Source organism: Ambystoma mexicanum, chromosome 13 (assembly GCF_040938575.1).
Source record: "Ambystoma mexicanum isolate Mex_15411 chromosome 13, UKY_AmexF1_1, whole genome shotgun sequence".
In the NCBI taxonomy this organism is placed as follows: Eukaryota; Metazoa; Chordata; class Amphibia; order Caudata; family Ambystomatidae; genus Ambystoma; species Ambystoma mexicanum.
Window position 1 is genome coordinate 656,075,676 of NC_090938.1, and position 20,699 is coordinate 656,096,374.

Genomic DNA, 20,699 nt, shown 5'->3' on the forward strand with positions numbered 1-20,699 from the left:
TTTGACGCCTGTAGGCTGTGTCCACCCAGAGTACACAGATCTATGTGTTTGTTGTGCGGTGAGCATAGGAAAATGCGTGCAGATTAGCCCCACACATTTTCCGAGGTTGATCTCCCAACATTCAATTTCTTTAAATATCAAAAAAGCCCAGGCGAGTGCACACCCATCGTGTGGATGGTCGAATTCCTCGCAGTGGGAACCTCTGAAGAGCTTGAAGGTACAAAGATAGCTTGTTAGTGAGGAGGGCACTAAAGCCCCTTTAGTCCGAGGGGCACTTTAGCATCTGGGAATGAGCTGAGGCCCTATATCCCTATAACTGGAGAAATTGGACCAGGCAGTATCCTACTGGTTGGATTACAAGCAGCGAGCCGGGTGCTGTATACCAGTTAAGTCGTATTGTGGAAAAAGGGCAGCTGGGCGGAATATCCTTGTGACTGTAATAGCGAGAAAAGAGCAGCTGGGTGATTGATAAAACCCCTGAGACTGCATTGAAAATTGAGAACCTGATGAAGACCAATATCCATATTAGAGAGCTAACCTCATCACTTTACAGTTTGACCTATCTTGACACGGGGTGGTTTGCTGTTGCAGGGGGGAATCCCTTAGTTGGAGAAGAAAACCCCTTATGTCCAATAGGTGTTGCCCCATAATCCTCCCGGCCCTTTGCTCAGGACTAACAACAGAAAACCCATGTTAGTCATTTCTATGGGAGAGAAGAATTACCTTAGGCTTCAGGGAAGTCGTAGGTCTCCCTTACCAGGAACACTGGCACCTTATGATTTGATCCCTACAAACACCTTATGCTTTGAAAGTTCCTAGAGGGGAAATCCCAGCTTAGTTGTAGTTCAGTCCTAATTCCCATAGGTGGTTACCCCAACCACGTTCTGATATCTAATAAACTGGTGTTGAACCTTCCTTCTTGTTTCCTGCACTTTGTCTGACTGCCTCACCCCCTTACATCTGGCTTTCTACTACACCTATGCCTCTCTCCCTCACATCACAAGCGCCACTTCTTAGATTCTTGCTCCCTCTCTAGTGGTTAGTTGCATCTCTTTTCGTCTTGCGGACTCTCTCTATTCCCCCTTGCTTTGGTCTCGCTCCCTCACTATCTCATTCCTCCCTTGTTTTTTTTTGCAGGACGATCAGTGGCTGGGATGTGAAGATGGCCTCTCCTTGACCCTTACTTCTTGCGTCCTTCAACTGCAGGATCGCTTCCTCATCTGGAGTCCAGTTGACTGCGATGGGGAGTCATGAAAAGGGACCATCCTCGCCGAAGAAGACCTCTGCCCCATCTCGCTCCAGCAGCACTTCTTCTAAGCAGACTGGGCACCAGGTGTGGTTAAAACTAAACTCACGCGCTCGTGCACCCACATTCATGCACACAGAGTGCTCCCACATATGCACTACCCCCACGTGTGTGTGTGTGTGTACAGACACTATCCCGCTACAGACACCCACTCCAGCCTTCTCCATACCCATATCAACTCTCCCACATATGCAACACTCGCCCTTTCATATAGACTCCTGCACACCGAGCACCCCAAGCAAACTACACACCCGCACACACCTGCACAAGCGTCACCTCTTATTGATCAAACTCCAGCATGGGAACCCTTCATGCTGCCATGCCAACTAAACCCTGAGGAGTCGAGCAATGCTACATGTATGGTTATGGCACAGTTTCTTAATTCAATGGACATAGTTTGCAGTCCTCAGAGTACAAAGGATGCCAACCTCAAACGTAATTTGCAGTTCTGTCCTATTTTGCAGATGCCAATTTCAAGTGTGTGTGTGTGTGTGTGTGTGTGTGAGAGAGTGTGAGAGAGTGTGAGAGATTTGGCAGTGCACTGTTGAAAACCCACATCATAGGAATGTGTCTGTGATAAGTGCGTCGGAGCAAGCAAGAGTACCCCATCCCCTTCTGGAAAACGCATCAAATAAGATAATTGCTGTGATAGTCACGGGTTGCTATAGACAATTCAACACTGGTCAGTAGCACTTCACTATTGGATCTGTTCTCAGCCTCTAGGCCACTTCACAAAACATTACCTGTGCCCTCTATTCAGACTTTCCTTAGGAAACGCAACCTTCCTCTCTTCAGTGCAGTTTGTTATTTTGATCTTGCTAGTTGATGTATCTTGCTCCCCAGCAAGATGTATCCTGGAGCAGGAACCAGGCTGGCCCGGGTGAGTACAAACGGACAAGATGCTTTATTCTTCTTAGTTTCATAGATACAGTTCATGGAGGTGGGAGAGAAGGTCTTCAGCATCTGCCCTGGTCCCTTTCCATACTCCCAGTCCACAACCGTCATCCGCGGAACACCCAAGCCTCCAGCCCTCCACATTCCACCCAACATTCCATGAGGCCTGGCTTGCACACACAGTCATTCTCATTCATTAATGATACCACAACATCTCCTTCCTTAAAAACAAACAACAATTTAGATTACACCCACTCTCATACCAAGACTAACAATCCTAACCAAACTAAACTCCTTCTACCCTGGCCTGCCATGCCAGGGTCTCAGTGCTGCCACCACCGAGCACATAACTTACCACACAGGGTTGCCACACAGGGACAATGAAAACAAACCTACAATCTGAGCCCTCAATTTGCTAATCTCCTTCCGCCAGGTCTGCCACCGCTGGCCAAAGGTTTGCCACACCTGAGCACAAACATATACCCAAACCTGGGGCAACTTCACTTGCCAAAACAACATAACCCCAACCCTGGGACTACTACGATGGCCCAAAGAATTTCCTAAGCATGCCAACTAATTACAACAAAACAAGAACCATTCACTCACAAAACCATACCTCATCCCTTCTCCCTCAAGAAAACATAGAAAAGAATGAAAAAGTGACTCACAAGACAAAGAGCACAAACATCACAAAAAACAGAACCACAAAAAGAAAAGTGTGGTGCGTATGTTATGCACAGTTACATCCATGCAAAAAAAAAACTATCCTCAAACACCACAAAAATGGAAAATGTAGTGGTATGCATAGATTCAACTATGCAAAAAAACAGTTCAAAAGCACAACAAGAATGAAAAATGTCATGCTGAATTTTTAGGAGAAAATGTATCTTTATTATTTTTTTTCATTTTCTTTTTTTTATTTGATTTAGTTGACAAATCAACTTTACAAATATATGAAATTCATAATTTCATAATATAAAAATGATTTACACATATCTTACATATCTTAAGCGAAAAGGAAAAGAAGAAGAAAAATAAGACAGAGATACATTTTCAACAATATAACAATAGGATACATAACAGCGTACAAGAATACAATGTTGACGAAATTTCATCGCAACCATGCTGTAAGCAGTAATGATGTTAGAAACCTTTTGACAAATGATTGCATGTGACAATGAGGCTTAGGTAGGTCTTTTTCATTTTGTGTTAGCAAACACTTTCCGCTCATATGGGAAGTCAACGTCAAGAATATGAATGGTTGCAATTCTAACTGATATTTTACCAGTTCTAAAGATTTCAGCCCATATTTCATTGTCAGATCTTCGAGTATGCTTAACTATCATGCATTTGATGAGTTTCAAACAATGAGGTACAAAGGCCTTACTTTCCATAATGATATGACGGAGAGTTTCTATGTGTGATACCTCTTTGCAGAAACGGCAGTGAATTAATTCTTTTTGAAGAAGACCTCTTCTAACCAGAATCTCATTTACCGGCCACAAATTAAGTCTCATTCTTAGAATTTTCATTCTCAAGGTAGGTGATGGACATTTAACAAGATAATCAGCCATTGTGCGAAATCGTTTGTGACCCAAAAGATTCCTATTAAAGTCCTTGAGTTTAAGGTATTTTTCTTGAGTACATAGCCAATCCGACTGATAAAGCTTAGTTTTAGCTCTGCTTGGGTTCATAATAAGAAGATTGATCGAGATGTCAGCATCAGCGAGTGCATTTAAAGTATGCGTTCTCCAGTTTAAGGGGAATGATTGATTGGAAATCAACAAGTGATTCGCTAAGATGGCCAGACTATTTTGGTTAGAGAAACCTAACATACATTTCCTGAGCAATGTGCACATTTTCCAAGTGACTTGTATATGTATTGATAGGAGGCCAAGTTCATATCTGAGTAACATATTAGGTGTGCTCTTTGGTAAATTAAATACCCTTTTCCAGAACTTTGCCTCAATCTGGTTCCAATAAGCTTGAGTTCTGGGCAAAAAAGATTCCATCCCATAGATGATAACTGGGAGAACTTTTTGTTGGTAATAGGACAGGATGGGCACGCATGTGAACTTACCAAATTTTGCTAGAATTAAATCAGCATCGTAAGTTTGACTGTCATTGCTGATTCGAGCGATTTTTCAGATGTGAGATTATTAAACCGCACCCCTAGATATTTGTATTCCGAGACCACTTGGAGGTTTTGCTTAGCTATTGACCAGTTGAACTTGTTTGAAATAGAATGTTTCGGTTTTCCTAGTATAATGATTTGTGTTTTGTTCTGATTTACTGTCCGATTGTTGAGAGATGCATAATGATCAAGAACATCAAGAAGAGTTTGCAACCCCGATTGAAGTTTGGGAAATCAGTACCAAATCATCCGCATAAAGAAGCCAGGATATTATTTGGTTTTCTAGTTTAGGCGAGTCTGATTTAACTGAGGCAAAATCATCTGCTAAATCCAATAGAAAGAGGTTGAATAATGTTGAAGCAAGTATGCATCCTTGCTTTAAACCTCTTGCAGTTTTAATGGTATGTGACAAAAGACCTTCCGTATTCAGTTTAATTGATCTTTTAAATAAACATATCTATCACCTATTAGCTTGCCAGTGTATGGTTCACCTGGTCCTCACCTGACCACAACTTCACTCAATGAAGTACACTCAACAACACTGGCTTAAATCTGTGTGTCCACCTCAACACACTTAAACATTTTTTTTTTTTTAAATCAACTAGGTATGCTCAAAACTCTACTCCCACTTATGCACTGCCTGGCACCACAGAACTCAGCAAGGAGACAAAAGCATCAGTCCTAAATGACACTATTCCAAATCGCTACTAAAACCGAAGACACGTGCGGTAACCTACAATGCAATTTATCCTACTGTGTGGGTCCACTCACCCGCTTTTCACACGCCCAAACTGAGCTCGATCAGTCTCCGACCTCTAGCCATAGTGTCTTAAACTACTATCATTGTCTCTAGAGTTCAACTCTTCAGAACACTGCTCCTTAGTGTTCAACCTCTTCATTATAAAGGGTTTCTTGTAGGTTTTCTCTTAAAGGCACCACACCTGGCCAGCGTGTGAGAGCCACCCCTTCTCAAAATGCATGCTACCTCTACTATATACTCTTATATCACTCAAACGTGCTACCCCTCACACGTACACTATATATATTACCCAAACGTGCTACCTCTCACACGTACACTATATATATTACCCAAACGTGCTACCTCTCACACGTACACTATATATATTACCCAAACGTGCTACTTCTCACACGTACACTATATATATTACCCAAACGTGCTACCTCTCACACTTACACTATATATTACCCAAACGTGCTACTTCTCACACGTACACTATATATATTACCCAAACGTGCTACCGCTCACACGTACTCTATACAACATGTATGTCCCCACATACTTGCACAAAACATAAACTCATGCACTCAAACATGTCCACTAAAGACTCGCACTCAGCACACACATATGCTTTGCTTTAAAAGTACAATTTACCAATGTAGAGATGTGTTACACCAGCAGCCATGGTGGTGATCAGTCACCATTCTGGAGGCACACCCAAATTCACAATAAGAACATCCCAAGTAACTCTTCAATAGGCTCATCATTTAAGAAATGCCATCATCAAAAACATATATGAGTAAACTCATACATTTCAAAATTGTAGTGGACTTTTTATCATTTAAGAACTAAAAAAAACATAATTTAAGAAAACTTTATTTCCAAAACCTTGTGCACATCATCATCATTGAAGAAAAATATTCCCGTGTAAATCTCATTTAAATTCTGTGCATGTTTTCTTCCCATAGCATGATAGAAATAATATCCTTTACATTCATAAAACATATATGTCCAATGAGAGTTCATAAAATGCTGTGCAAAACCTTTAGACATTTTAATATTATGCACTCATTCATACACCGGCACAGTAACTCATCTGTATCTTCATGTAACGCAGCTTCAACTTGCACACACAATCTTACTCTGTTGCTTGATTTCTGGAGCACACGTTTTAAAAAAAAGAATGATCTTTCTCTGTAAAACTCTGCCATAACGTTCCAGGATCAAATTCTTCTTACTGCTGGGCTTGGTATAATCAAAGAAATTGTCTCCCCACAGACCAGTGCCCCGAACTCAACAATGCTGGATGTCGGCATATTAATGCATTGCTCTCAACCTGGTCACAGTACACTTAAATGGTAATTACTGCTGACCTTTTCATAGTACCTCAGAGCTCCTTAAAAATCCTGCTAATGCAAGCCGCTACTCTAATTTCCTTATAGTATCGTCACAAACGTTCTGTATACTTTAAGTTTGCCGTCGACAGCTACATTTATCACTCCATTTTACATTGCGTTGCTGCTTTTATCTTTCCATTATTCAACGCAGCTTGAAGAAGAAAATAAACGTCCTTGTCCTGATTATGGAAGCACCTCACTTTCCGTGTAGGCCATCACGCTTGTTCACGCATCACGGCGGGCCTTTTCTCTAATTTCTGTTCCTCCAGCTCCGTAGCACAGACAAGGAACAATGGCGCAGGGGCTAATTCTATGCGTCCAATCCCAACGGCAAGGCTGGAACGCAGGGGGCTCGATTGGGCGCGTGCCACCCACGGCCCCCAGTGACCCTCCAAAAACGCCCAAAACTTTATTTTTTTTTGTCCAGTACCTCCAATCGGAATGCTCCTCCATCGGACCGCAAGTCCCTGTAATAACTTGGAAGCTGAAGAACACCCGAGCCAGCAGGTAAGTTATTAAGTAGATTTATTGTAGTTCAATGCCAGGGACAAAACATTGGCATGTCCTTTCCAAGTCAGCATACCTCCAACTCTAAGCATAGAATCCCCCTTCAGATAACAACACACCAACACTCCACTCAAACTGACATCACTACATTCCATTTAGCCGTGATGTCATCCACTCAGCTAGCAAGACACATTACAACACTTCTCCCTCCTTTACTTAGTTGGAAACAGAGAAAGATCACACCAAAACCACCACCAGACAAAAACCCCTACATGTAGGGGTGGCCAGCACGCAATGCACCAACTAGTAACACCACTGGCAACAAGAAACTGCCCCCAGAGAACACCAAACCCCCGGACACTCCAAGGAAGATCAAGGAAACAGGAAAGTGCTCCACCAAAGGAATATGAACCCAATAAAACCTACATGGCACCCCCAGAATACTACAACTGTGCCAACACGTTAGGCAACATGACACCCCGTGTGAACCAACCCTTACACCAAGTCCTACACCCAACTCATCACCACCACAAGTCAACACCACTTCCACTCCTCCCTTTATAACAAAACAGAGAGGAACCCAACGCAGTGTACAAAGGGCTCACTCCTTCCATGAACAGAACCGAACAACCTTCGAGACACAAAAATAAAAAAACTACGCACCTCCACCTGTTCCAAGCTGCCCCTTGGAACCTAGGTCCTGCCACGACCCAGCGTCCTCACAGAAAACTACCTAACAATCCTAAACCCTCAGTGCACAAACATCCTCCCGTCCTAGTCTGCCCCCTAGGACACCAGGGCTGCCACCCCCACGCACGAACCATACAGCTCAACGGAGCAACAACAAGCACAACAACGAAACAGTTCTCCACAGCACCCCTAAGGTACCACACCACCGAACCCTGAACCATAGAGAACACAACCCGCAGAGCGCGGAACACAACCAGGACCAGCCACCTAAACCAGACACACACCAAACACCCACACCAACCACCGCGGACCCCTGGTCCAGCCTACTGCACAGCGCAGTACACCTACCACTCACCTAGGACCCCAGGTCCAGCCTACTGCCACCCGCAGCACACCTACTAGATACCTTGGACATCAGGTCCAGCCTACTGCGCGAACGCAGGACACACTCTACTCACCTTGGACCCCTGGTCCAACTACCTGCAAAACAGCATGACTCTTCACCAACATGGGACCTACCCAATGGCCCCACCTTGCATGTTGCTATTGGAAACCCCAAACAGAGGCACACTGTAACAATAGCAAATCTCACATACACACACAACAAGGATAGAGTCACCTCCACTCTCCATATACACTTCCACACACCATATGCATATATGCTAAAAGACATTACATAACTGAACAATTAGGATGATAAATGTCTTAAAGCACTTTTGGATTGAAATGACTGCCCGATAAACCATAATCACCCACGGGCACTCCCACCCACGAGTCCATCCAAAGCCAAATGGAACCCAACCTGTAAATAAAAATGTTTGGCCTTCAGCAGGTTAATGCAGACATTACTCTGATAATAACATGTGAGTGCCCCCACCCACAAGTCCAAACCCTAAAAGTTCAGTCCACCTGGAATAAATTGTTAATATAATGAGAAAATGCATTGCAATTTTCAGCACATTACAGCAACAACAAACGCTAACTCTCACTCACCTGTTGCATACAACAATCACAACCCAGACAGACAGCCACTTACACTCATGCAACATCCAGCGCGCGCATCCACACTCACTCACACGGGCCCATGCAACACGCTCACACACTACACCCCCAAACCAACCGACAAGCAAAACATAGAGACCACACTAGTGAAAAATGATACATACCCAAGAGCATCAACGTCCTCTTGCTTGCACCAAATTGCTGCAACACCGGACGTAACTCCTTCGAAGCCTTGCAGCACCAAAACGTCCAGTAATTGGCTCCAGTCTCACCCTCTCCGGCGCCTGGCCAGATGGAAGCACAGTTCACTGCACCTCCCTCGGATCTCTCTGACAAGAGATCACAACTCCTCGAGTCTCCATGAGTGTCCACACTCGCCCTCCTAATGACCGCACACAAATCCACAATACGGCCATCCTCGCAGTGATGTTCATTTTCCATCACGCGTTCCGTCTTAATTCCCCACGGAACACCGATGACTAGTTCAAAAACTAACCAACACACCCACATTTCGGCCGCAGGATTGATCCACTTCCGGAAGGTCGCTCCCCGACACACTTCCTGGGCGCGTCCGTAATACGCAGCGCGCTTCAAAATCCTTTTCGCGTTCCAGCTGCGCAGGCTGGAATGCAACGTGACAGCCAGGAAACGTAATCACAACAACACAGGGCCCCAACGAGTGCGGACCGCGCGTTCCCAGTCACGCCAGCTGGAGGCCCGCAACTCTCCCCACCGAACACCAAGGGGAGAGCCTCCAATGCGGAGTGCGACCTCGCGGCACGAAAGGGCACACTTCCACCCTGGCCCGCTGAAAGATCACCGTCTGGACGACTCCAGACTTCCTTTACGGGCACCACCTGGCAGACGTGCAACACTCCCCAAAGGACAACTAGGGGAGGTGGCCTACGTCTGCGCCGGGAGAACCTCGCCTCCAGACTCACACCACACCGAGAGATCTGTCAGATGCCCCCTTTACCGACACCATCCGCTCAAAAGGCGACCTCAACTGGCCACAGCGCAGGTTAGAGAGCTGGGACTCCGGAGAGGGAGCACAGAGGACCTCCTAGGAGCCACGCACACCGACCTGTGTACCGACTTGCACCTGCACACCGAAAAGTGTGCCGAACAGCTGCTCACAACACCTCCCAGCACCACCCGGTCACTGGGCAAGGCAGCTTCTGGGGCAACAGGGTCAAACAGCACTGCACCCCGACCTGAGTGCTGACCCGGCTCCACCTTCAGCACCACCCGGCCTGCTGAAGAATCTTAGACAGCCCAATTAAAACACCTTGGGCTCCAACTTGCTGTCAACTTGGCAAAAGGACATGAATTCACAGGAGGGCAATGTTTTCCCGTTTCTGGACTGTCCCCTCCTCGACAGGATCCCATCCTCGTCGCCAGTGTAATAACTTGGAAGCTGAAGAACACCCGAGCCAGCAGGTAAGTTATTAAGTAGATTTATTGTAGTTCAATGCCAGGGACAAAACATTGGCATGTCCAAGTCAGAATACCTCCAACTCTAAGCATAGAATCCCCCTTCAGATAACAACACACCAACACTCCACTCTCACTGACATCACTACATTCCATTTAGCCGTGATGTCATCCACTCAGCTAGCAAGACACATTACAACAGTCCCATAAACCTTTTCACAGTGGGAGCACAACGACGCTCGTATCACGGCGTGTGGCTTAATTTAATTTGGCTGCAGCTTATTCAACACACACACAGCCAGCGCGCACTCCTCTGGGGCTGCGCAGGACCTCTGTCAGCTGCTCATTATTTTGCCAGCGAAGTCTCCGCCAGCTTTAAGCATCCCTGATGCCTCTTTAATCTTGTCAGCACTGTAGTCTCCCATCCATCTCGCAGACTGGATACTTCAAAGGGATGGTGACCTCTCACCAGGCATCGGGCTCTATAATTCTCCATATTTATTCGCTCTCCTTCAATCCTTAACTCTCCACCTTTCATCAAGGTTTGTTTCTGGATTCCTTGTCACCAAATGATGTATCTTGCTCCACAGCAAGATGTACCCTGCATCGGGAATGACAAGGAGCAGGAACCAGTGTGACCCAGGTGAGTACTAACAGACCAGATGCTTCATTCTTCTTAGTTTCAAAGATGCAGTTCATAGAGGTGGGAGAGAAGGTCTTTAGCATCTGCCCTGGTCCCTTTCCAAACTCCCAGTCCACAACCGTCATTCTCGGAACGCCCAGGCCTCCAGCCTTCCACATTCCACCAAACATTCCATGAGGCCTAGCTTGCACACAGTCATTCTCATTCATTAAAGATACCACACTAGTTCATTCAAATGTTTGAGCGCATCCTGCAAAGTCCTAGCACCTCGACTGAAGCCAAACTAGCCAGTCTTTTCCTTGTGCTGGCATGGAAGCCTAGCTAACAGTCTAAAGAACTGGTTAAGGCTTTTAGTTGATTTCATGGTGCTTCACAATGTGAAGGCCTGTGCAAAAGCCTCGGCCTTTTGTTTGTGTGCGGGCAGGAGGTGTGCAGACACGAGGCCTTGCTTCATGTGCAGGCTGGGGACGTGCAGGCAGGAGATGTTGCTCGATGTGCAGGCTGGAGCAGGCCATGCTTCGTATTGAACCTGAATGCATGCCCGATGGCGGGCCTGTCGGTGTACCTGATGTGGGTACCTGCCCCTATGCTTGGTGTGCGACTCAAAGCCTCTGCCCATGCCTTAGTCGGTGCTTGCTTGGTGCAAGGATTGACTGCAGTGTTGATTTGAGAGCCTGGCCCCAGGCTTGAGGTGTAACCCTGAATCCATGCACACCCAGCACATGCTTGCTGTGTGAGTCTGATCCCATGCAATCCTGAATCGATGCACACCTAAGCATGTGCTTAGTGTGTGCCTGAACCCATGCTTGGTGTGTAATTCTGAATCCATGCATGCCTGAGCACATGCTGGGTGTGTGAGCCTGATCCCAGGTTTGGTGTGTAATCCTGAATCCATGCACACCTGAGTACATGCTAGGTGTGTGAGCCTGAGCCCATTCTTGGTGTGTAATCCTGCATCTATGCACACACGAGCACATGCTTGCTGTGTGTGCCAGATTCCATACTTGGTGTGTAATCCTGAATCCAGGCACACCCGAGCATGTGATTGCTGTGTGAGCCTGATCCCATGCACTCCTGAATCGATGCACATCTAAGCACATGTTTAGTGTGTGTGCCTGGACCCTTGCTTGGTGTCTATTCCTGAATCCACATATGCCGGAGCACATGCTAGGTGTGTGAGTCTGAGCCCACACGCAGTGTATGTGGGGCACGATTCGATCCTTGGATCTAGCTTGGTGTGCGAGTCATGAGTCATGTTTGGTGCGGTGGCCTGAGGCTGTGCTTGCTGGACGAACCCAATCTACTTGCCTGTATAGTAGCAAGCTTGACTGCATGTTTGGTTTGTGAGACTTTGCCCATGAAAGCCTGTGCCCATGTTTGGTATGCGAGGCTGAGGCCATGGTTGGTGGGAAAACCTGAGCAAGTGCTTGGCATCATTATAGTGCGAGAGCCAGGCCTTTGGAGTAGTTTGTTTCAGCTTCCACATGGTTCTTTTAATTTTGTTTTCATGTCTTAGGGCCTAGAAAGCTGGGAAGTCTTGGATAATTCCATAAGAGAGAGTGGCTTGGAGCCTGGCAGGCAGGAGGGGCTCCTGCTGAAGAAGAGGAAGTGGCCCCTGAAAGGCTGGCACAAGGTGAGACCCTGGGAATGGGGTGAGATGCAGGGAAGATGGAGACAGGGATAATACATGTGAAAATAGGGCACAGAGAGGTGCAGTTGGCGCAGAGATGGAGGTTCCTTAGGCTTTGCATATTTTTCTTTTGCAGATGATGACCTGACTACAAAAAATGTAATTTTATATCGCGCTTTATGGTCCAGATTCTAAGCGCAGGACCAGATATCGAAACTGTGCTGCTCTGAAGTGTCTTCTTTCAAGACCAGGGCGTTGCCGCTGAGCTAACCTGATCGTCATTAGACCACCTCATCTTGATATTAAGCTCATCTAATGGTGGTACAATCCAGGGTCATCCTTGCTGCCTTAAAAATGTACACACAATGACCTATGGCATGGTGCATCTTGGCCTGCCTTTACACATGTATATATTTCTGATTTGCCAGTTTATCTGATTTAACGTTCCCTCATTCTCACCAGGAATACTGTCCATCCTGATGTATGCGGATGATCATCTCATCCTGATGGGTCTAGTCTCCATGTGTACCGGCCTGGCTGGCTATCTATTCCAAGTACTAGTATGCAAACCTTGGCAGTCCAAATGTTGCCTCACAAGTGGGCTGGCATTCGGAGAAGTTGGAAACCTGTTAACTGTGATAAGGATACTCACTGTACCCGTATCTCACAGACCAATCGCCCACTCTGCCTCTTGGTGTTTTTCTGTGCCTCTCTTGGTGTTTTTCTGTGCCTGTGCCTCTCTTGGTGTTTTTCTGTGCCTCTCTTGGTGTTCTTCTGTTCCTCTCTTGGTGTTTTTCTGTGCCTCTCTTCGTGCTTCTCTCTGTCTCTTTTGGTGCTTCTCGTTTGCTGCTTCTCTGTCTCTCGTTTACTGTCTCTCTGCCTCTCGTTTGGTGCTCCTCTCTGCCTCTCGTTTGGTGCTCCTCTCTGACTCTCGTTTGGTGCTCCTCTCTGCCTCTCGTTTGGTGCTCCTCGCTGCCTCTTGTTTGGTGCTCCTCACTTCCTCTCTTGGTGCTCCTTTTTGCATCTCCTCTCGGTGCTTCTATCTTGGTGATCATCTCTGCCACTCCTCTTGCGCTTCTCTCTCTGGCTTCTTTCATGCTCCTCTCTACTGTACTAGCTTCACCCCCGCTCACTTTTCTCACCCGCTACACCGCCCACTCAACTTTCCTAGTGCAGCTTTGTTTATCAAGCCATTTCTAGATATACGTTTTAGGAATATTGGATTGACTGCTATTTACTTCTCAGTCGGGCTGGTTACAGCACTTGTCCTTAGCAGTAGTACACACTAAAACTATGAAGGACTGAACCAGTTCAGTCAGCCCTACAGATAAGGGTTGTATCCGCCACTTTTACTCCCTAAGAATGGGCACATAATCCAAAAAATAAAATAGGAAGTAAAAATACTCCTAACAAAAAATGGGAAATGGACACATAGGAGCTTGTGCCCTTGCTTTCACCCAAACAGTCCCATGCATGTGTTTGGACCATGTAGTATAGTTCATGTTGTAAACAGGAAGCAACGACGGTAATTATGGCAGAGGTCAAATGTATCTTTTAATGTGCATGAATACCTTTGTGCAAAGAAGTATTTCTCACAAAAACATTTCTGTTTTACAGTTGAACATGTTTACTTGTTTATAAAATTCTCCCATTGGGAACGTGACTAGTGTTTTTACTCCCTAAAAAATCATTTTAATCCCAACTTTCAAAATGGGGAGCCTAATAATCCCACTTCCAAATCTTTATCTGGAGCATTGAGTTCAGTGCAGACGGAAGTGAATATTGATAAATGGCCTGTTACCTGGATGCTTGCTCTAGGTTTTCACCATCAAGATTGCTTTGCACAGAGATTGTAACTAGGGAGGGAGTGACCCTTTGCTTTTATTGAAGGTGACTTCTAATTGAACTAAGAAATGTGCGTCCGTGTGGTGATGAACCTTCTACCTGGACAGTCTAGGTCATAGATGAAATCCATCTCTCAGTAGATCAGTTTGTTCTTTGGCTTTTGTAAGGGCATGTCATCGGGGCAATACAATACTAAGAAACCTTTGGTTGCAAACTCTTATTTGTCTAAATTGCCCAAGCCACGGCCTACTTGGACTGGACCCACTGCTTGATGCCATGCGCCTCATTGCCTTAGCCTAAGGGATGCTGGGCTCTGTGAATGCCATTGACGATGAAGTGCATTTCATACGTACCTGCAGCCTATAACATATCTCTGGTTCTATTTTCCTTCAGCCTCTCTGAAAAAGTGTATACTTTGCCCAGAAATTATGCATTTAAATTGACTGCTAAATGGTTTGATTGTATGATTGAGGTGGTCCGGTTTAAAAGTGTTGCTTCTCATCCCTTTAAAGTAATTCAACACTGTTCTGATAACCTCAGTGTTCTCCTTAATACTTCTAGTGATCGTTTGGTTCTCTTGATAATTGCCTTTTAGAATTGAAACAATAATGTGTATAGATTGTATTTGGGTGAGCTCTTGATAGATGCATGTACTTTGGATTATAGAACATAGTGGCATACATGAGCTGTTTTCATGCAGAAACGCTGATGTTGATGCCATTTTTTCTGAAAACACAAAAAGAAATGCAATTTTAAAAAGTGTGGAATTTAAAAAAAAGATATTGGCTTATACATGATGCTGAATAATGGTGTTTCGAGGGAAGTAAGAACTCTGTGCGAACAACCTGTGAGCCATGTGGTCAGCCTCTCTCATGTTCATGTGGCCAGCTCTCGTCCATACCTTGGGTTAGCCGTGTGGCCTGTGTTGGTGTGTACCAGCATGGAGTACTGGAGAAGACCTTTCCTTATCTGGCCCCTTCAGAGGCTCACAAACTTGGCTGTTTGCTTGTCAAGCGGTGGAGGGAAGTCAGATCATCCTTTTGAGGCACTTGTGAGATTTCACTGGTGGCTAACGCTACTCCAGATCATGTACAAGACAATTTGTATCCCACATGGAGCCTACCACCCTAAATTTCCCTACTTTCCTCTTTTAGAGCTGTAGCACTACCACCCATATCACACGCATTCTCTGCGTAGCTTCTGCTGATGGCCACCACTTTTTCTAAGCCAAGGAAAGATGGCAGAGCCCCTTAGGGTCAGGTCGCCTCCCTCTGGCATCAATTGCCTTTAATGACTCTCAGCCCAGAGAGAGTCCTCTGGGATTCGGACAACGCCTGAATAGCAGCCTCTCCTGCAGCAATAGTGGATCCTGCTACTGGCTTTGTGTAGGCAAAGTGATCACTTAGAAGCCTGGGGGTGGGTTACGGAATTCTAGAATGACATAGAAGTGGTAAAAGGAGAGCATGCCAGGGTGGGTTGGAGGCAGGGTAAAGAGTAGGGTGAATCTATGGCAAGGTCTGCTAGATGGAGAGGATTTGGAGGGCTGGGGTGGGGCATTGAGGGGCGTGTCGAGCGGAGCGGCGCATTGATTCTTCAGCGTCCTCTTGTGTCAGTACACGAGCTGCTTGATTGGTGAATTCTGACCTGACTTGTTCTTTTGTATGCCTTCCCTCTTCTCAGCGGTACTTTGTTTTGGAAGATGGAGTGCTTCGGTATGGTGCCTCACGTCAGGACGTAAGTACATGCATCCACAGTGGGTTGTAGTTGCTGTGATCGATGTGCTGCATAATCTACCTCAAGTCAACGGGAAAATGATCTGATAATAAAGTAGTGTTGTTGCCCTCAGGCAAAGCATTACTGGGAAAGGACATCAGTCTATTTAACATTACAGACCTTCTTAGGGATCATTATTGTGGAGGAATTGTCTAACTGTTATGGCCCGGAGAAAAACTGAGGAATAAAAGCTTATTTTTCTGTTTTCAGTCTCTTGCACATGTCATAGTTAGTTCTCCACGATTTAGGTCCATACAATTATGATGGTGATAACTTAACCCATTGGAGCAGGCACTACAACTGGCAGACACATAGTCACACTGGAAAGAGTTAATATATCTAAAGAGGTGGGGAGAAGAGAAGCTCTGGTGCCACCTTTCCAAAGCGGGACCAGCCAAAAAAAAGGCCCCGGTTATACCCTTGTCACATTCGACTCTTAGGAAAGACACAACCATGTCCTTGTGATCAATTGGGTTCAGCCCAGGTGTCTATGTAATATGTGGCGAATCCTTGGTTGTCGTCCCTTCTCTACTGGGGGAACCCCTTCCCATGAGGCCAGGGAGGTGAGGCTGCTACCCAATAGTCCCCTGTGGGTGGTACTCAGTGGGTGGATCTCATGGGGAGGGACCACCCCTCCTATGGCACTAGGGACGACTGTCCTGGAGGAACACAGTATGCCCAAAGCATATCCCCACCTACCTCATCCTCCTACCCTATACAGGGTCCCATAAACCAGCACACTTCCATGAATCTCTGTAAGGTAGATGATCTAACCTCCCTAAAAACTACTGGGACGAGGAAGAGTAGGGACTACCTATGTGAGTCATATACTGAAACTGGGACAAAGAAGAGCATAAGTAATCAAGTTGAGGATGGGAACATCAATACTGTGACGAGGAAGAGACATGGAGCAATGCAAAGTGCCCCGCGGAACCAACATGCATTGCCTAGACAACTTGGAACAAGTAAGTCCAACCGATAATAAAAAGGAAGAAGGACTTCATGGGTTGTCGGAGCACTCCTGGAGGAACTACGAACTAGCTTCTGGGTGGAGAAGCACACAGACAACCAGAGGTCTCCAGGAAAGAACAGTGGAGAGGCCTGGGTAGCCGGGGCGGTTGGTGGGAACCCCGAAGGGCAGATAATTCACAAAGGCAGGGTCTGGGACCCACACCTAATAACAAACTGCATCCAAAGTCATCTTCATAGTCACAGTACCTGGCAGGATACTGAACCAGGTCTGGAGCATCAAGAGAAGAGAATCTCACGGGTTTGGGACTTGCACCCTTTCATGAAGAGTAAGCAAAGCCATCTTCATAGTCACAGTATCTGGCAGGGTATGAACCAGGTGGGCTGTGAGACAAAAGCCTAAGAAAGGCCAGGGGAATGGAGTAATTCCCCCTGGTGTTGGTGAACATTGTGAGAAAAGCCAAGGGAAGGGCGTCATTTTTTTGGCATTGTGATAAACCTAAAACAGACCAGGGGAAGGGAGTCCTTCCCCCTGCTATTGTGAACATTGTGAGAAGCCTGAGAAATGCCCGTGGAAGGGAGTCATTCCCCCTGGTATTGTGAACATTGTGAGAAGCCTGAAAGAGAACAGGGGAAGGAAGTCGTTCTCTTGGCACTATGGTTTTGAGTTGGAACTTTGCTTTGTTTATGAACCGAGACATTTTCAATGTGGAACTTTGTGTGCTGCCTTTGAATGGGACTGCAACCTGGGGAAGGAAGTCATTCCCTCAGAAAGTAGTCCCTCCATACTACTGGCATGGTGGTCTGCTATACAGAAGAAGGGAACCATTGCTCTGCATTAAGAAGACTCACCAACCTTTTAGTTTAGTTAGAAGTGTAAGGGTAGGAAATAGGTTTTGACACAGGATGGTGAACATTTGGTTACGGACATTCTGATGCGTATCCTTAGCATTAGGTTGAGGCAGGGAAACCCCTCTTAGTAATCAGGTCCGGTATGGCTTTCCTTTATTTTTCTCACAAATAAGTAATTAGCAACAATCATGCCACTTGTCTGTCATTCCACACCCTTACAAATATCACAGCAAAAATAGGCGAAAGTTAAAACAAAGCGGTAATAGCATGAATAATCGAAGGCAATGAAGTGATACTAAAGATATCTAAAACTATCTGGGGTACCCGGCTTTGCCCGTGTCCTGATCGAGTGGTGCCTCATGTGCCCTGGAGGATGTTGCTTGTGTCCTCATGTCAGCAAGTCTTGCTTCAGTTTGCTCTGACCTCTCACTTGCCCTGGAGAAATGTGCTCTTGCCCTCTGGTTGGCAAGCCGTGCTGCTGTTTGTTGTTGTGTTTCAGAAGCTCTTGATATTGATTTTCGCTTAGCATCAGATGGAGCTTTTACAAGTGATGTTCATTTTTTGTGCAGAATGTTTCAGTCACTTAATGGCTTCAGCAGCACATTTGAGAAAATGTCCAAGAAAGATTGATTGTGCTCTCTTCTCTTGAATGAACTTGAGTAAACTGTAACCATGCCATTTTCCATATTTGGAGTGGCTTGATTAAAAAAAAAATTCATTTTTTTTAATTCCTTTTAAAAATGCTTTAATAGACACTTTCAAACTGTATAAAGTAGTATACATTTTAAAGGAATAACCAACATATCAAACATTTTGCTTCAGACACTTTTCCAAAATGTGCCTCCTTCTAGTACCTACTGTAGTGAATCGGGGAGAGCATCAGTAAATGAGGCTGTCTACGGAGTGAATTTTTTGCATCCAAACATAGACTACAATCTTGCCCCAGACAAATGAAGAATCCATGCAAAATGTGTGGCAGTGGGTTCAACAGTGTGGATTTGTATATATACAAACATACACACATGTATACATTCAGCTTTATATATAAAGATAACTACTATTAGAAATAAAACATTCTCCAACAGAAATTAAGCACAATTAATATATTTGACAAGTGCTATAAAATATCCATACTCCAAACCACCTTTCTCAAATATTATTAAACTGTATTTAAAAAATGAAAATGCAGAAAAATTACTTCACAATAGGGAGCACCTGCGTATCGCCAACACCTCTTCCGAAGCCTCTGGTCCACTCTGCTCCCTTTAGAAAAGATTTTTTTATTTTTTATTTAAACGGGGGTATGATGTACTGGGGGATACCCACTACCATATCCCCCGAAACCTTCAAACTTCTTTTCAGTGCTGAGGATTGCGTTTGTGTCATTTAATAACTATTTTTATTAATACATATTTTTTTACAAATAACGTCATTTGAAAAATGTAAGCCAGTTTTTCAAATGTCCTTATTAACAGACGACTGTTACTGTGAGGATTTAGTTAACATACTAGTTTTTTTTTTTTTTTTTAACTTGTGCCAGATCCATGACGGGGACTTGATCTGCCCATCCGCAGACTCGGCACCAAGCAACCGGGGCACAATGTATCCCTTAATATGATGACGTGTCATTTGCTTTTATATACAGTCCATCATGATTGCTAGGGCACTTCAATGATGGGTTTTTCCGAGGCCAAGTTTAGCATCCCTAAATGACACCCCACCTTGGAAGGATGAGCTCCTGAGGCGGCCCTGCCTGAGGTAGCAGTGAGCGCTAGATTTACTTAAGCAGAAAGGCAAACCCTGCCCCTGCCACCTAGAAAAAGAGTAGTAGTACCATGAAAAACCCGTGTAGTGATACTCCAACCAACGCAGCCGAGTAGCAATGCCCCCAACAAATATATACGAGATGACTGCACTCCCCCAAAAATGTACAGATATAGTCTACTCAGATTGGACGGATATGCACAGCAAATAAATAAAGAGTACAAACACTCCAACCAGCAACAAGCATTGGCAAAGCCAACCTTGTTGGGCTTTTGCATAGGCATGGGAGGAACATTTTCCAGGCAATGATGTCATGCTACCACCAGGCCGTGAGTTGGCAACAGCAGGCAAACAGGGCTAGTACTTGGGTATATTATAGCAGTGCCTGGCAAATGCCTCCACAAGAGGCAAAACTGTTGGATTTGTCAATTCTTGTTTGTAACACATTCAGCAAGGACACACTGCTCATACGTCAAGTGGCTGAGGGCACTTTTGGCTGAGACAGTTAATTACATCAGGAGCTGGTTTATAGCTGCAATTAAGCCATTACTTTTCTGGAGGCTGCTCGTAAAGCAAAGAGCTAGACTCTAAGATCCATCCCAGGGGTGTGGTTTGGGTGTGGCCAGAGAAACTAGCATGGCCATGAGCAGCCAATGGGTGGGGTAAATCATCAAAGAACGCCCACAGGCTCTGTGTCACTCCTCGTGTCTCATCTCACACCTACCTTCACTTCCCATAACAAACGTTTTGGCTCACAGGCCGCACGTTCAGTGCCACCTTTTATGCAAAAGTAGGAAGTGAGCAATGGTATCATCAGCATTAAGCACCCAGTGGTACAACAAAAAACCAGCAATAACAAATTCACCAGAATCCAACGCCTGCAGATCGGTAGCGTCACCATTGCAGGAGGCGAGCTTCTGTAATTCTGTGAAAGCCAGGTTTTATGGAAAAAGGCAACTTTTCCTGGCGGCCAGTTACCAGTATGAAGAAGCATGGAGTACGACTTAATGGTCTGTGGCTTAACATTCACCTATATTTTTGCTCGCCTAAAACTCCCCTTCCTGTGTTCAAGATTGAAAGTCCCCCATTTAGGAAACTTAAAGAAGCACATGTAGTCTTC

At 45.3% G+C, this 20,699-nt stretch overlaps 1 protein-coding gene across 1 annotated transcript in view; it reads left to right on the forward strand.

The window, feature by feature from the left end:
- Positions 1 to 20,699, forward strand: part of OSBPL7 (oxysterol binding protein like 7) — a 274,513-nt gene that overhangs the window by 142,001 nt on the left and 111,813 nt on the right. The window contains exons 3-5 of the mRNA XM_069634654.1: positions 1,138 to 1,333; positions 12,263 to 12,379; positions 15,902 to 15,955. Coding sequence (XP_069490755.1) covers positions 1,241 to 1,333; positions 12,263 to 12,379; positions 15,902 to 15,955 — 264 coding nt within the window. The 5' untranslated portion in view covers positions 1,138 to 1,240. The remainder of the gene's footprint in view (positions 1 to 1,137; positions 1,334 to 12,262; positions 12,380 to 15,901; positions 15,956 to 20,699) is intronic.